The sequence below is a fragment of the Globicephala melas genome, chromosome 8 (genome assembly GCF_963455315.2).
Source record: "Globicephala melas chromosome 8, mGloMel1.2, whole genome shotgun sequence".
Lineage (NCBI taxonomy): Eukaryota > Metazoa > Chordata > Mammalia > Artiodactyla > Delphinidae > Globicephala > Globicephala melas.
The window spans coordinates 90,967,770-90,986,263 of NC_083321.1; the positions used below are offsets into that span (position 1 = coordinate 90,967,770).

The 18,494-nt window shown below is 39.9% G+C and overlaps 1 protein-coding gene across 12 annotated transcripts in view; it reads right to left on the reverse strand.

Annotated features, from left to right (window-relative positions):
- Window positions 1-18,494, reverse strand: part of CADM1 (cell adhesion molecule 1) — a 341,221-nt gene that overhangs the window by 58,457 nt on the left and 264,270 nt on the right. For all 12 annotated transcript variants that reach the window (XM_060304077.1, XM_060304075.1, XM_060304081.2 and 9 more), the window contains exons 3-5: window positions 17,126-17,278; window positions 10,381-10,518; window positions 8,055-8,213 (exon numbers count right to left, since the gene is read on the reverse strand). In XM_060304077.1, the coding sequence (XP_060160060.1) occupies window positions 8,055-8,213; window positions 10,381-10,518; window positions 17,126-17,278 (450 nt within the window). The remainder of the gene's footprint in view (window positions 1-8,054; window positions 8,214-10,380; window positions 10,519-17,125; window positions 17,279-18,494) is intronic.

The following is an 18,494-nucleotide window of genomic DNA, read 5'->3' on the forward strand; positions in this document are numbered from 1 at the left end:
GACTTAAAAAGAACATCTTGCAAAAGGTTTGCTTCCCATTGCCATAATACATTCACGAATAATTTTCACTGCCATTTATTTTGTTTGTTTGCAAGGTGAAGGACCTCCTGCTGTTACATCTGTTGTATGAACTGGAGCACTTAAACTGCTATTCTTGAGGAGGGCTGAGCTATGATGAGTGGGATGAGTCAAACCTGGGGGGACGGATGTGGGACCGAAGAGCATGTGCCACATTACACAGTAAAATGCAGTTTCCTCTTGTTGCAACTTGTAAGTAGCTTTGTGGATATTGAAATTACTGTTTATCCAACAGAATCAAATTTTATTCTGTGATGTTGTGGCGGAGAGTAGCTTCCAGTGCCTTTGAAGTGGGGTGCACACTCACCCACACAGCACTCTTCCATATCTTTGAGAAATCTTCAGAATTAGAAAGTGAACACTGGGTGAGAAAATTCTCATAGCAAGATTTTCTGCACGAGAACGTTAGCTCTGTAACAAGAAAAGGTTTTGTTTTTTGTATCCCTGGTGCCTAGAACAGTGTCAGTGCCTGGCACACAGTAGGCGTTCAATACATATTTACCAAGTGAACGAATGAATGAGAAAGTGGGGGAACACTGGGGCATGGACTTCTAGCTCTGCTACTGGTTAAACAAAAACAAAACAAAAACAAGCAGACCATGAATCCCTCGAAGCCCTGTTATAAGATACACAAGGCCCATTAAAATTTTCAAGTGTTTATTTGAGCATCCATTTGAACAGGGCAGCCCAGACTGAAAATGCTCCAATAGGAGCTGGGGGAAAGGTTTTAATAGAAAAGACACGGAAGTAAAGCAAGTGAATGATCTGATTGGCTGAAGCTTGAGCAGTTGCCTTTTCTGGGAAGCCTGGTTAGCTGTTTGTGATTGGCTGGGCCTAAGTTTCATTGCCTTGGAGTGCATTGGCTTTGGTTTAGGTTTTGGTTTGCCTACATAAGCTACCAAGGTATCAGAGTCACCTTATTAGATTGGTCTAATGGCCTCCTTGTTTAATCACTTTAACAGCCCTCATTGCAAAATACAATTCTATTTTTCTTTTAGAAGGTTAATCCAGCTCCCAAAATGTGAGGTCCAACCCGCGTGTCTGAGTTGCGCACTTCCACTTCACTACACGTTTATTTAGCATTTTGGGTATATTCCAAGGTGGCATCTCCAATGAAATCATAAAGAATGTTGTTGAACCATTCTTTTTATTTATTTTTTGTTAACCACCTTAAGTATAGGAAGTTTTGTTTGTTCAACATTTTTAAAAACATATTTTTTTTTAAATTGAAGTATAGTTAATTTACAATGTTGTGTTGGTTTCGAGTGTACAGCAAAGGGATTCAGGTTTACATATATATATATATATATATATATATATATATATATATGTATGTTCTTTTTCAGATTCTTTTCCATTATAGGTTATCATCAATACAAGATATTGAGTATAGTTCCCTCTGCTATACAGTAGGTCCTTGTTGGTTACCTATTTTACATATAGTAGTGTGTATATGTTAATCCCAAACTCCTGATTCATCCCCCACTCCCCCCAGCGATCCCCTTTGGAACATTCTTTTTAGATTTTGAGATGTTAGCTTTACAACCATTGAACCTTCCACAGAATCAAAATCTGACCTTGAGTTAAAAACCATTGAGAGAGCACATTAGAAGACTAGTTTCACTACATAGTATTCAATGTCCACAGCCACAGAGACACATCTTTTCCAAATACATTAGGTCAGACAGTGAGATGTGGGAAGACAGATGTGGGAAGAGGCGTCTTTCTACAGGGTGTGGCTTCAGAAGGCAGGGATGATGGCAAAGTCTTTCTTCCCTAAGAGTCATGTCATTCAAGTCTTGTTCACAATGGAGTTGGCCCAATATTTACTCTTTGTTTTTTGAGTACTAGTGACTCAGCCTCCTGCACCCTTTGGCACTGCAGAATGCCTCACTAACACTCTATAGAGTTAATGGCATCAGGAACTTGGACCCGCTTCTACTGTGTGTTAACACAAAAAATGATAGGTTAAAACATTAGTTTGAATCAGGGGGGTCTCCATGCCTTGATTATTTTTCAGGAGGAATAATAAATACTGAAATAACTTCCCTGGAACTCAATTCATTGCTTTAAAAAAATAAAAGAAAGGGAGAGTGGGAGGAAGAGCATATTCTGTTAAAAAAAAAGAGACCGGAGGGGCTTCCCTGGTGGCGCAGTGGTTGAGAGTCCCCCTGCCGATGCAAGGGACCCGGGTTCGTGCCCCGGTCCAGGAAGATCCCACATGCCGTGGAGCGGCTGGGCCCGTGAGCCATGGCCGCTGAGCCTGCGCGTCCAGAGCCTGTGCTCCGCAGTGGGAGAGGCCACAGCAGTGAGAAGCCCAAGTACCGCAAAAAAAAAAAAAAAAAGAGAGAGAGAGAGAGAGACCGGAGATCAGAGAGAAACAGGCCAAATATGAAAACTCCAGCTATTACGCTTTGAAGAATATAACCTGGGAATAGAATTGATGGGGGAGAGGATGGGATGTGGGAGCTGCCGTGGTAAACTGTGTCTTATCCTCCACTCCAAACAGGAAAGATTTTCCCATTTCCAGGTTTTTTCTCCCTCCTTCACTGCAGGACACTATCGATACCAGAGAAACATTTATTTTGGCACAAGGAACAGGTTTTGATCATCTCCCTCAATGCCCAATTTTCCCCCAATTGAGGGAATGAAAGAAGAAAAATCTAGCCTTCTGTGGACCCTCAATGAACAGGAATATGGATTTACAAAATATCTGGCTACACTGAGTCGATAAAACTCATTTGGAAAATGATGTCCACGAACACAATTAACTGGCAGATGATAATCCAAGCAGGGAAGGCGTTCAAACATCCATTTTTTGAGTCTTTGGTTTCATTCTCCCTTTCAAAACATATCTCTTAAATTTTTTTTTCAGATATGCACACACACACAAAACCCTCACTAGATGAGGATTTTTGCAAAACATTTTAAAGAGCAAGGCTACGATGGGGGAAAGCAAAAGACACACAGCAGTAATTCCAGAGCTTCGGATACACCTCGGTCCAGAGTAAGGCTTCCCCCCTTGCACAGCAATCTGAATTCCATACTGAGGGTCACACCTTTTCTTTGAATTCCCAGCTTATGTCGCTATGTGTTTCCACCTTGATGCTATTTAGACAGTTTTCTTTTAACGTGCAGACAGTGAACTGTTCTCCTTTAAACAGGCTTTTATTTGACAAGAGTACGTTCGCTCAGATCTGAAGCTCCACTAACCGTGCTACAATTCTACCACATTCTGCTATAATCAACCCTGTTGTAAATTTGAGCAACGCTATATACACAGACATTGGAAAGAAAAAACTGCACAGAAAGAGTTTAGGGTCATATAGCTCAGAACATTAAAAAGCAAAACTGTTCTCTGCCTAACATCTAAGGAAAGAGAGCTTTGAATTCCAGCTCGCGAGCACAATTACTTTCTGTTTTAAACATTTAACTGCGTGCTGCCGTATCCTTGCTGAGTCTTAGAATGAAAGCTAGAAAACTAAGAGCCCTACTGTATGTTCTTCCTTCCCAGCAACGGTCCTATGAGAAAACCTTATTAATGAGCTTGCAAACGAGCACCCAACAGGGAAATGCCACAAACAAGAGCAGCTAATGCCCCGGAAAATCAAATAACCGAACACTTGGCTGATTGTGGTGCCTTTCATATTTTTAATAAAAAGAAGGGAGGGGCGACTTTAATTCACTAATTCTGAGAGGTCAACACCTTGCTGAACAAAACAACTCACTTGTTTATGTTCAGAAATTTCCAGATGATAAATTACATGGACGTTAATCACTTCAATGCATACTACACAATTAATATCTGTACTCACCAAAAACTTAAGGATTATTTAAAGCATGACAGCATACACATCTGGCTGATTTTTCACATAATTGGGCACCACAATTTCTCCTGGTACCATATACAAGTGGCTTAACAAACAAACACTGCAAAATTCTGTGTTCAATTAATTAGGACTTAAACCCACACGACAAAAGGGATTCCAAGTTGGAGCTCAAGCCTTGTCTTCTAGACAATATGGTGGCTCTCCGTGTCAAGGGGAGTGTGCAACCCTTCCCTTCATTTTATCCCTCCTCCTTGCTCCTGTCATTTTTAAAGTAAGATATTTAGTGGCATACAATGTAGGTTTTCATTTCCTTTTTAAAAAATAGTATTTTCTAAAAGGACATAATTTATACAGCATTCAAATCCATTATCTGTCATTTTACTCTGTTCTTATCCTGATTAATATCCATCCATCTTAGATGAGGTAGAGAGAGGTTTCCAAAAATCTTCATGTAGCAAAATGGGCCAAGGTTGAACTGAGTATACTTAACACCAATCCTATCAGGTTAGATTTGCCTCGAAGGTAGTCTCATTTCCCCAGAGTAGAGTAATTCTTAATCTGAGGTCCATGGACCAGCTCAGGATGTCCTGGTGATAAACTAATGTTTATCACTGATAGTATAAGAAATCTTTTTAGGTGGCAAAGGAAAGGACATTAAAAAATAATAGTTGTATATTTATCTTAAAGTTCACTAGATAGAATATACATAGCAAATAAAACTCATAATTTTACAGGCGTTTTTACACAGGTCTTGGTTAGGTTAAAGCAATAAAATGACTTAAAAATTCTAAATATGATACGAACACAGATGACCCGTGGATTTGGTAAAACTTGTGAATGTGGCCCTTGAATACCTAAAATTAGGAAAACTGTAAATACACCCCTTATACTGGAAGTAAAATGTGGTGAATGTCATCATTTCCAGCTCTATAGCTGTCAAAGGATTTTAAAGGGGTCAACGATCCCCAAAAGTTTAAGAACTGCTGAGTCCAGAGTTTGGGCCAATTAAAAAATAATGGTCTAATGTTACTCCTCAAAGAGTATCCAAAATAATTCACCATCCATGCACACTGGCTACTGAATCTCAGGCATTCAAGTATCTCTTCTTTTTACATGGCCATCAAGAATGTATGTATGTGTATAACTGAGTCACTCTGCTGGACAGCAGAGACTGGCACAACACTGTAAATCAACTATACTTCAAAAAAAAAAAAAAAAGAGAGAGACATGGTGTGGCTTGTCTGCAGAGAGGGGCCTCCTATGGGGGGAATGGAGCTGAACCCCCAACACCACTGGCCAAGGTCTGAGAAAGTTCTAGTGCCCAAAGACTGAGTGCCTTGAGCACCTGAGGCACGAGGCTTTTTGTTGTCCATAGCTGCTGGTGTTCAAGAAGAGTAAAGCTGGTAGGTGATGAAGTAGAGAATTCCAATGTGTCTGAAGATGCTACGTAAGGAATTCCTGGCTGACTCCACAAATTTTTCAGTAGTGCTCTAGAGAGGGAGGGTAGTGACCTGTCAGGTGACTTTCTTGAGCATGAAGCATCATATTAAGATGCCAGATGGGACTCTAAACTCCATTCAGATTAACACATTGCTTTGTAATCCTTAACCTTCTTTTATGCAAAAAGACATTTTTCCTATATACATTCCAAGAAATGGAATATCAAAGGATAAAATGTTTGTGTGGCTTATGCTGGGTAAAAGAACAGAGTCTCCCATAAAAAGGTGACATGTTAAAGTTAAAAATGACCCAGGGATGTGTCTCCAATTTGGGGAAGGCATTAAAGTCACCTTCCTGCAGTTAAGGGCCAGCAGTACTTTGTAAGACTGAAGTCACATGGATTCAGATACACAGCTTTATTCCTTTTCTTAGAAGGACAAATCTCACTTGAATCTTCAAAAGAAAAGGCTTTATAAAGATCATTGGCAAGTCTTCCAAGGGGTAGGAGGTGTAGTGCTTGAAATATTTTGCATTTGGGAATGAGTGTAATTTTGTAGGTGGGTGGGGCTATATTCTATTTAGAAGATACTCTGGGAAACTAAGAGTTTAGGGGTGGGAACTGGGTGAACAGCTACTCAGGTCTCACAAAGGAGCTAATGTATTATTAAAGCTAATGGGCCCCTACAAGGAAAGTTAATGGATATTAAGTTTGCTTAAATGAATTACATATTAACAAAGTCACAAGAAATCTACTATCTGCCAATTTAGATAATATCTGATCTTTTCTGTTTTCCCATTATAGGGACATTACACCACAATAGTTTTAGTGATATGAAAATTATAAGCATGATGCCCATAATGAAGCTACATAATGAAGTAGATGAAATGAATTAACAAGAAAAACTGGCATTACGTAATGTTCAATTGAGCCAAGCTCACGAAGTGGAATGGGATGGCTTTGTAGAAGCAACTTTTTATAACTTTCTCCATCCCCTGTTTTGCTCAGGCAACCTAAGCAGGTGATACAAATCATAGGGGGATTCATGGTGCCCACCCCTGCCACCACCAAATACATACCTAATTCCTAACCTCTGGAACCTGTGACTGTGGCCTTATTTGGAAAAAGATTCTTTGCAGATGTAATTAAGTTAAGGATATTGAATTGAGACCATTCTGGGTTACCCGGGTGGGCCCTAAGTCCAATGACAAGTGTCCTTATAAGAGACACACAGAGAAGAGAAGAAGGCCAGGTCAAGATGGAGACAGAGAGTGGAGTGATGTGGCCACAAGCCAAGGAACACCTGGAGCCACCAGAAGCCAGAAAAGGCAAGGAAGGATCCTCTCCCTAGGGCCTTTGGAGGGAATTTGGCCCTGCCGACACCTTGATTTCAGACTTCTGTCCCCTAGAACTGTGAGAGAATAAATGTCTGTTGTTTATTAAGCCATTAAATTTGTGGTAATCTGCTATGGCAGCCCTAGAAAATTAATAGAATAATTCATAGAGAGTAATGCTTTTCCTTTATCTGATGCCCAATCATTGACATCCAAACAAACTCTAGTAACATTTTCACTAGGCACACCCAAAGGCCACCTGGAATTTTGCAGAGGCCAAGTTACAGAAGTCTTTTGATAAAAAGTGAGAAGCTGGCTACTCAGCCACAACTTTGGTGCAAGGATAATTTTGTGCAGAAAACAGACATTTTTTCGACAAGTAGGAGAGCCCAGAGGAGAAGATGAGGAGAGCATCTTTAGTCCATAGGGCACAGTGAGAAGAAACCTCACTCACCACGATCCAGCTTTTACTGATGAAGCCATCAAGACCGCGGCACTCATCCCAAAGAGTTCCACTTTTAAACTCATCGCTATAATTTAAGCTAAAATAGAAGAGAACTTGCAATCTAAAACAAGATGCTGATGTTCAGTGGGAATAAAATCCCTTCTATAAAAAAATTCAGCACTTATGATGGGGTTAATAAAGCTGGGGGCGGGGGGCGGCTGGAATTACCCTAGATTTTGAAGTTGGCATAGAAATGATTACAGTCAATATTCACTAAATTTAATTAATTAAGTCATGCACTAGAGCAGATGGAATCATTTTCAAGTTTTACATTTGGGTTAAATGTAGTATTTTCAAAATCCTCATTGGCACTCTATAATATGGCAGTGTTTCAGTAGAATAATCCTTTGATTATTTTTCTACCAAGACAACAAGATGAAAATTCCACCTAAACTATATAAAAACATATGTATTCAATAAGTGGCTTCTGAAGTGTTTTTAAAGAACTGCTACTCTATACCCTCAGGATAAAATACTTGGGTAATGCTATGGTTTGAGTGTTTGTGTCCCCCCCCCCCCGCAAAAACTTATACGTTGAAATGCTGATCCCCAATGTGATGGCGTTAGGAGGTGGGGCCTTTGGAAGGTGATTAGGTCAGGAGGTTCGTGAAACCCTCATGACTGGGATTAGTGCCCTTATAAAAGAGGCTGCAAAGAGCTCTCTAGCCCCTTCCACCATGTAAGGACACCGTGAGAAGGCGCCAGCCATGAAGCAGGAAGAGGGACCTCACTGGAACTTGACCATGCTGGTACCCTGACCTTGGACTTCCCAGCCTCCAGAACCGTGAGCAGTAGATATCTGTTGTTCATAAGCCACCAGCCTGTAGTAGTTCGCACAGCAGCCAGAAAGGACTAAGACAGGTACTCACACTGTACTTCTAGATACCGCTGGGTCTGCAAGTTTCCAGTGACGGCAGGGTGCTCCACCTGACAGATCACCGGGACCCCGTCATCCTCCTTGTGCACCTTCAGCATCAGCTGACTAGTCACGGTGTACATGTCTGACCACTCCTCCACCTCCGATTTGCCTGGGGGGACATACCAAGAAACCAGAGCTGAGTGAGTCTCACTCTTTTCTTAAATATCCTCCCCTCCCTCCCTCTGCCCCAACGTTACTATTTTAATAAACATAATGGAAGTCACTCCAGATAAGGGTAATCTGGGGGTAGATAACTGATAGAAGGATAATTTCCTACTTTTCAGCCTTGCAGGATAGTATTTAAGATAATCAACTCTACATACTATTTACTATTTTTATTTAAATATATGTTTCTTCTGTCTTAAATTTTCCCACAAAAAAGCAGCTGAAAGTTGACCCATTTTGACATTTGACTGCTCAGGCCCTAGAGAGGAAGAAAAGAGAAGTGCTTTTTCCCCCTACAACCATCTGAACTTAACACATCTACTAGGCTGTAATGCGGTTTAAAAATTCCAGGACGTCATCCAAATCCCTTAAGTAATTTCAATCAGGAGTAAAGATATAAACAACCCCCTTTGCCCACGCCCATCAGCAATTAACAGGGAAAGCAACGACAATTAAATGAAATTGTAATTGAAATGTTTAAACTCTGAGACTTTTGGAAGAACACAAAAAAATGCAGTGGCAGTGGGTAGAGCAAAGTAAGATATAGGCTTCAGGCCAGAAGGGAGCCACGTCCTAGAACACCCAGAAAAGGGGGGGAGGAGGCTTCCGGATGGGATGAATAGGCCAAGGAGGCCTCTTTCCTGAACTCAGCACTCCCTGGGACATGACGCACCATTAACTTTCTTTTAATGTTTTGTACTTATTGGTACACATTTAATGGCTCAATTCACTTAGACAGAAAAGCAGAGGGGAAATGAGAAATTCCTTCCTTCCAAAGCCATACCTAGGAAATAGGAGATTAAAACAGAGCAAGCTTTTTGAAACTTAAGCCATTATATATAGATTTTTCTGTTTCTAGATATAGATTTTTATATCCTCTTTCTAAAAGGACTTTCTTTTCTTCCTGGAACTATTTATTTATTTAACAAGCACATACAGAGCACTTACCTTGGCCCAGACACTAGCCCCATGCTTTACAAATATTCACTCATTTCATCTTCATAAGAATCACACAAGGTATGTAAATATTAATATCCCCATTTTAGAGGAAATTGAGGCACACAGCAAGCATTTCTGTCAAATGATCAGAGGAGTTCAGGCCCTGAGTCCTCTGTCCTGGGTACTACTTGCAAGGCAACCTTTTGCAAAGAAAGGAATCGGAATGCAGACATGCATGAGGAACTTAGGATAACTGGCAAAAAGAGAGTCAAAAATAGGGGCTAGGCTGTATCCTTCAGCCGATGCAGCGGCTAAGAGGGCAGATGTCCGAGGATCCAGGAATCAAATCTGGATGGCCCGGTACTGAGGGAGAGACAATAGGAGCAGGGTTAAAAAAGTTGCCTGTGCTGCCAGCACAAAGTCAGAAACGTTGCAGAAGAATAGGCTGCTGACATGGGCAACTGAATCACAGATTTCTCAAGAAGGGTGGTGCCTGCAAGTTCGCTATGAAGATAGATTCTCAGCTGCTTAGCACAAGCACCCTTGCAGGAAAGCCCATTGTCAAAACAACCAATAGTCCAAGAGATGTTAGAATGACTTGGTATTCACCATGGCCAAGACTGCTATACTTTTTTTTTCAAGGTGTAACACAAGAATCTGGGGTCCTGACCCACCCTGGGTCACAGGGTAAAAGCAAGGAGAACTAAGGGTACAGACATGGCCAGCCTGAGCTCAGGGGATACCTCAGTGATTCTAACTGGTCTAGCGAGTTCTAGTTTACAGGTCTGGTTCTCTCTGAGCCTCTGAGTAAACACCTAGCAGCACATATCACCATGAACCCTCAAACGACAGAATGAGGATATGAATTAGAACAGTAAAATGCCGTTATGCTTTGGGCTCAGACACACTTACTAACTGATTGCAAACCATATGTTAGGTTGGCCAAAAAGATCGGTTAAGAAATACATTGTTTGATAAAGTTCTTGGTGAAAATGAAAAATGTGTCTTTCATTTTTGCTTATAACAGAACGGACTTTTTGGTCAGCCCAATATAAATGAGCATTTTTGTTCAGGGGTGTGTTTTGCATTTGTCTTTAACGTCCACAAAGATATACTCCTGCTGGGATCGAGTGTGGACTGGCTTCCTCAGTACCAGGCAGTTCGCATCTTACCTTTGAGCTCCTTGTTCCCTTTGAACCACCTGATGGTCGTGGCTGGTTTGCTGGCCATGGCAGTGCAGTTGACTTCAATCTCCTCACCTTCCACCGCAGTGTCTTTCTGGATATCGATCATCAGATTACGTGGTGGGACTACAAATTAAACATGTGTGCTTTTTAAACACAGAATCTATTTCTGGGCATATTCTTCTATTCATTAGAAACTAGGACCATTGCTCTCAAAAAAAGGAGATAACAATAGACATTCCTGATGGGAATTTAAAACAAACTGCCACTGGAGGAAACAGAAGAAAGACAAAGTCATTACCAAATAAAGCGAGTTACGTAAAATCCCTTACTTCAGAATTCGTCCTAAAGTTATCTGATAAAATGACCAGTCTTCCACTCCTAAGTTATCAGTGACCAAGTTATAAAAATATAGATACTAGATTTGCTATCAATCGGTCATTAGAAAATTGACCAGAAAGCAGATATAAAAGCAAGAGGAGTAAACACTATTGACATTATCCTCCTTACCTGGAAGTCTCTGAGAGGAATATTTGTCCTTAAACTCAACCCTTGGATTTCAATCTTCATATGAAAGATTCCAAAGTCAACCAGCAAAGATCAAAAACATGGAGTCCCGTAAAAGAATCACTCCCCATAAACATACACAGAAAAACTGTGCCTCAGAGCCACTTCCATTCAATTCAAAGTATTTATAGAGATCTAGAAGATGATCTTGACCTCTGATGGATGGCGTAGTAATAAGATCCTTTAGCTATGAAGATGTAGTAATGTAGGAAACGCCAGTTAATTTGTAATGATTTTCTATTTCTAGATTTTCTGAAATCTAAAGCTGCAAATTTTAGAAACCAAAGGTGGAAAAGACGATTGAGTGTAGGTTAGATTTCCACCTCAGAATTAAAACCACTCTTGTCTAAGCATATTAAACATATATGTAATAAAATGATTAGAATAAAATATTTGGGGGCTAAAATGCTGAATATCAAATAAAGAGTAATGACGGTGGTTGATAAAGAAAGCATGTTATCTTTTCGGAAACTGAGTTGACAATGAAACCATATAAGTGCAACCTTATGTCAAGACTGAGCTTCTTGAAATAAAAATCAATAAGAATACTGAATTCAGCAGACTGAATCTAAAAATATATGTCCTGACCACCATGAATAAGCAAAGATGGTTCTAAGACTTATGATTAATAAGTTTCTCAACTCAGAAGAGAAACAAGAAATTGAATATGTATAAACATGCCATCCTGATGATCAAGTTGAATAATAAATCTCTGATACTGCTTCAATAAATTATGGGATTAAACCATGTATTTGAGATTTCCAACTGTTCTAGTCCAATGTGAAAATTCTACCCACAGGAAGACTTTTACACTGAATTGAAGCAGTTGAAAATTTCTATAGAGAATTATGGAAAAGGAAAAGGAAAATGATTTATTGTGTATGTTTCTCAGCAAGATAGTTGGTAGGGGGAGTGTAACTATTGGAGCAAAATCACGTCTCTTCTTTGTTCCCTGTATCACAGGAAGCTAACACAGTTGCTCAACTGGACGTGTTGCTAAAGTGATGTGGCCCCAATGAGTAGTTAAATATGGCAAAGAACTACCCTAGTTTACATTTTAAGAAAAAATAAGCATAAAGAGAGATAGTCTAACATCCAATTTGGAGTTGCACATCTGCCAACATTTTAAGAGACAGAAAGGCAGGTATAAAAGTAAATGGGATGATTTGGCTAGCTATTTCCTCAACGCAGTTTATCCTTCCTAGATGACAATCAGGTAGGTTAAAGATTTTCATTACACGTACCTAGATAGCTGATATGGGGTACACAGAGAGACTAGATGTTTACGCCCAACAAATACTACTAAATTCTGTGTGCCGTATAATAGGAATATTGAAAAAAATGCTTTTGTTAGAGCAAATGTCAGAGGAAAAGACTGTCCAAGCCTAAAGAAAATAAGATCTTGGTGAGCTATGGGGAACAGAAGAAGAGGCTTAGATAAAAAGGGAATAACTAAGGAGTAAAAGAGCTAGGAATGTCCTCCCAACAAATGTAGGGCTGAAAGTCAAACAGTATTAATTCTTTTCAAGGTCCAGGCAGAAATAAAAATGGAGTGATGAAAATAATTTCTGATATTGACATGTGCAATGATTTTCAATGAGAAAAATGTAATTGAGTAATGTAATTGATGGGATACTACTCAATTTAAGCAAACTTAAATTGAGACGGGATACTCACAGAAGGGTTCTCTTCAGATGAGAAAAAGAGGGCAAATAGCTAAAGGTAATGTGTAATACACAAGGCTCTCTTCCTTGGAAAATACTACAGGATGGGATAGAGCAGATTTCAGTATGCATGGATAACTTTGGGAGAAACACTTTGATGGTCATTCTGTGGTAACCTGGGAATCTTCCTGATGGGAATAGATCCAGGAGCTGTTAAAAGGTTCCAGCAAATATCAATTGTCAGGTCTTGACGGCATTAAGGTTCAAACATAGTCTTTGTCAGATATTAGTTTTCTGTGTGTTCCTGAGTATCTTTCCTTTATCCTCTCCTTTCTCGTGTTGAGTCTGAAGATACTGGAGAGCTCTCTCTCCTCCTCACAGGCTTCTTCTAACCTCCACTAGCAATTCACCTTCAGTGGTACTTCTTAGTAGAGGAAGTACTTAATTCTCTCCATCAGATGGAGAAGGTCATAAGGATGATGGCGTGCTCTTTTCACATTATCAATAATGTCTGCTATTTCAAAGTAAGGAAATGGTGGGGCTTCCCTGGTGGCACAGTGGTTGAGAGTCCGCCTGTTGATGTGGCAGACACGGGTTCGTACCCCGGTCCGGAAGGACCCTACATGCCGCGGAGTGGCTAGGCCTGTGAGCCATGGCCAGTGAGCCTGCGCGTCCGGAGCCTGTGCTCCACAATGGGAGAGGCCACAACAGTGAGAGGTCCGCGTACCGCAAAAAAAAAAAAAAAAAAAAAAAGGTAAGGAAATGGCAAGTGGTACGTATAAATTAGGCCAGAGGAAAATTTACCAATGTCTCTTAGATTTTGTTTGGGTGTTGAGAGTGTGAATGGCAGCAAATAGGTCCTTATCTAGATTACCTGTTGCTTGGTTTTATCCATGTTAATACCTCCTCTACTGCAGCAGATATAATCTACACTTCCCTAATCCTTCCCAGTGATTCCTGTACTAATGCTAGCTCCTCCTGGAGAGCTGACATCACCTGTAACTTGACAGCCAAGGTAGACATGTGGAAAACTTCAAAAGTGGTGGAAAATATGACCAGTGTAGAAAAATAAAGGACTTGTTTATTGTGGAGAAGAACATCCTGAGAAATGGCTGAATGACTTTTTCCAAGTCCATAAACAGTTTTCTCAAGACTGTGACCAGTATTACTGATCTTTACGAAGTTTAGAAGAAGAAAGAGTCAAATGTAGTAGGAGCTGTTTGGTTTACAAATATAAAATAAAATGTGAGTCATAATGGTTCACTGATATCAGTTATAAAGTTAACTTCTCTCAGATTTTTTTTGAAAGCAAGAAAGCTTTAGAAAATATAGATGGAGTGATTTAAGTCTATCTTTCTGAAAAAAGGGGGGGTAGGACAAGAAAATCTTAAAGTTTATTTTGGTCTATTCATTCTCCCGTTTTTCCCTTTAACTTCATAATGTCTACTCAAATACGAAAGCAGTTAGTAAGGTATCAAAATCCATTTATAAGAAAAAAATGAACTAGAACTGCTACTAACCAGAGAATACACTTATACATGGTCCACTAAACAGACATATTTAGTGAAAACTGCCTGCAGCCATTAATGAAAACAACCAAAGATATATCTAAGGAGATGCCTAGAGATGGAAACTTGAATAAAAGTCACGTAGAGGGAAATACTAGAAAATAGCAAAGAAATGTTGACGTTCTTCTTAGCTAACTTCACATCTATAAGAGTGCTAATTATAAACATTACGCCTACAACATTAAAAAAATCAGCAATATCATGATGAGTCACGTTAATTACAACAAAAGAGGAGACTTAAAGCTGGTCGGTATGTGGAATCTCACTCTAAGACCCTTTAAAATAATTAGGTTCTCCTGCTCCTGGAATCTTGAGTGAACACTAATCTTAGAAGGACAGGACTGTAATAATATTAGCTACTATTATCAGTAACTATACTAATGTTAAAGCAGCATATTCTCTCTCTCACTCATCTCCTTTCATGAACAGTAGTAGGATCTGGAGAAAGAAACAAACTCATCACAAGTGGGAGAAGTGAATGAATATCCTAAAAGGCATCCAAAGGCATGCAAAATATCACAGGGGAGTTTTCGGTTTTTACATGGATAAGATAATAAACAGAATAGTATCTAACAAATACCCATCTCTATGTCTTATAATTATGCTGAAATTTTTGCTGAATGCTTCAAACAACTAATAAAGATGCATGCACTAAAATGAGCATCTTCATCCGATCAGGAAGTTTGACAGCTGTGTAAGTACATATGGGGTCCTTTTCAGAGAACCACAGATAGAAACGAAGATGATGCTGATAGATCATTCTTCATTCATTATGATACCTGAAAACTCTAAACCTTAGGAGGAAGCTTTGAATATATGACTATCAGTGGAAACTGTCAGATTTTGGAATATGAAAGACTCAAGTGCCGATAACAATAATTTGACTCCGTCAAGGAATCCTAGAATAAATTCAGTGGAAGGAATATTAAATGAATGCATAATATCTGCAAAAAGAGAATTTACCAGCATTACTTTCAAGTATATTTAAGTTAATGTTTCTATACAATACAAGCAAGGAACCTATTATTTCTAGAATAATCAGACCTCCAAAAGGATTACAGGCATAATGCTTCTCAAAAGCCTAGTGCTGGGTGTATTCCGTCCAACTGGCCCAGTCTAGCGAGTCTGAGAACAAATGTACCAAACACTGAAAACTGACAGGCAGTAACTGCTTGTCAAAGACCAGATACACTCCTGCAAACAAAAGATGTGCACCTTCAGGGAGAAAATCTTGAAACAGCAGCCTTCAGGATTTTGTTGAAAACAACCTAGACTAGAAGACCCAGAGGTTCTGAGGCAGAAGAGTAAGGTCTGCTTCGAAGTCTAAGATTCTTGATTCTCACCATGTGCTTTGTAAGCTGGGCAAGACGACTAACCTCTATTATTATCATCTCTTTCTTTGAAATAAAGACATCCATACTTAAAGGTATATGCAGCGAAACATTCTGAAAATGCAAAATGCCGTTAAGTATATTCCATCTAATTGCCGTCACTTTTGTGGACACACCATAAACAATGGTGGGTCAATGGGAAGATGGCCTATTTGAAGTTTATGCAGCTGATGACTTACTCCAACAAGCAAACAGTGTTTCAAAGACCTCTCCAGAAAACTTTCAGTACACCTGCCAAATTCCAAAACGTTCATCCTAGCCAAACCTTCCACACTTACTATTTCTGCAGATCTAATAGGGATCAAAGGCGCAATTAGAGATAAACACGTACACATCACCAAACATAGACCACAGCAGAAGCAACATGGCCAGACATGAAACCTGACTGTCTAAAATCAGTGTTCCTCTTATCAATAACATATATGTCAGCATTAGGGATATGTTTTTAGTTTAATGAATTAAAAAAATGTTCCCTATTACAGCTGTGTTTAAATAAAGTAATGAGGCAGCAGATCAATACATACACCCATGAATACATATATGTTCACACACACTAAGCAAAAACAGCCTTCATATTTATCTTTCCCCTTTAATCTTCATATCGTTACACTGAAAAGCTGCAGTCTGCCGCCTCAGATAGGCTTTGATTCATCATCTTTCCGAAGGTATAAATCAGAGATCTTGCCTCATGCTATAGTGTAGGTCCTTGAAAACTCAGTTTCAAAAATCCAAATTGGCTGGTGTTAGGCACTGTAGTATATGTTTGTCTAAAAGGTGACTAGTTCAGACCACCTTCACCGCAGGAGTATCTGCTGACTCTATCAAAACACACACATGGAAACCTGGCTACCGGGATTCTGCTGAAAGTCGCAAGCTAGCCATCATTCGTGAAGACACTTAACCCGCTAGAGGTAGAGGTGTACTCAGCAGCCGATCCACGGTGCTCGCTTATTATCAGCCTTCTCTCCCTAGAAGCTCTTCATTCTTTTACATCTAATGGTTGCAATTTGTGGCAAAGTATGTGTTCATGGGGTATGATTTTTACAGCATAATCTTGAGTGGGAGCAATAAATGAGGCAATAAGTCAAGCTGAAGAAAAGGAGATCAACAATATTAAACGAGATGTAACTCAGAAGGAAAAATCATTAAGTGGATTTCATATCAGAGCTCTGCCACAGGGTGCAGATGTGGTAGCCTGTTTCCCCCTCTACTGCACAGAAGGGGGGGAAAAAAAGTCCTGGGAGGTAGAAGCAACGACATTACATGTGGCGAGTGATTCATTTGAGGGCTCTAAATTCTCTTGATCTTTGCTTCTGAAGCTTGAGGGTTGAAACCCAAGAGCAGGGGAAATCTAGAGAGCCTGCTGATTGCCATTCCTTAGAGTGTTTGGTAAAATAGACTATTTTTAAAATTCAGCAAGATGGGCGCTGAGTCTTCCTAAAACAGTAAAATTTACCGTTAACCTTCTCCTAGCTGCTGGAAGCCATCTGGCAGTAAGTACCACCCCCTCGTTTCCCAGGACAAGCCCTGGTGCATTGCTTACCCAGGACTGTGATCGTGGTGTAACTTTCCTGAGGGGGGTCAGTGTAGAGCTGGCAAAAATATCTTCCTTCGTCAGAAATTGAGACATTTGTCAACGACACTTTGAGTTCACTGCTTGAAAAATTCAGCAGCTGGAACCTGCTGTCCTTCAAAGCTGGAAAACAAAACACAGAGTTAGTGTTGTGGGAAAGACGACAGTCTATTTGCCTTCCCGAGGGGAGGCAAAAGGCAGGTGACTAGAAAGGCAGCTACAGAGCAGACACACGGATTAAGTCTTTCTGCACCTGGTGGGTACTTCTTTGTGCTTCTTGAGTTCCTAGTTAGGGCTTCTGCAATAACTGTTTGTAGACACATATATATATATCCCTGCCCAAAAAGGAAACTCACACACATGGGTGTGTGTGTCTGTGTACACATGCATATCCCTTGCTGTCAGTTTTGAGCACTTATTCATAAATTGTTTCGGATCGTCTATCGGAGACAGGCAGAATGAGAACAGGAGGAAAGGGCAGGCAATGAGCCCCCTTTGGCACTGAAATTTCAGGGAGTAGAACCTACAGGCTTTTAAATTGTCTCTAAAAATCTGAGGCCTTAAAAGAAATAGAGGTTCTAATATTATGAGAGAAAATTTTAAAAAAGCATTATTAGTAATTGCAAAAGCAAAATGAAAATCATTAAAAAAAAACTTTATAGCAAAACAATCCAATTTAACTCTGATGCATCTTTGTGTTTCATGTGGTTTGAGGTGGCACTGCCAAAAGTCCATGGCCTGGGGCCTTCAGGGGCCTTAAGACCTTACCCCATTTTCTAACTGCATTCAGCTCCACAGGGATGAAACTGATTAGGCATAAAGTAGGAAGTCAGAGTCATCCCAAAAGTAATGTATGCGGGCTTTTTATTGATGTCTAATATTCACTTTTAAAATCCTTATATTAATTTGGCAAAGGCTAGATCAGTATATACTAATGACAAAAATTCATTCTAACAATGAGAAGCTGGCTTCTCTCCTTTTACCCTCCACAGTCCTCTTAATGTTCCTTATGTTCATAACTCTTTCCACAGGTCATGAATGTTCTGAGGTGTTGGGGAGAATGGGGACAAGTGGGCAGGAGGCGACATGCCTGACACCTACTTTGGTTAGGCACCAATGCTCTCAAATCGCAATTTTTCGAAAGACCTGATTCTTGCTCTTGCCAAACCCTGACACCCATTTGAACCATTGCTATGATATACAATTAAGTTTCGATTACTGGCTTTTGTGATCTTATATTTGGAAGGATTTCAGCACATGGGCACCTCCATCTACCACAGGCTATGATGACAGGAGATTTGGTTTTGTCTTTATAGGTACAGATTGCCTAGGAAACTTC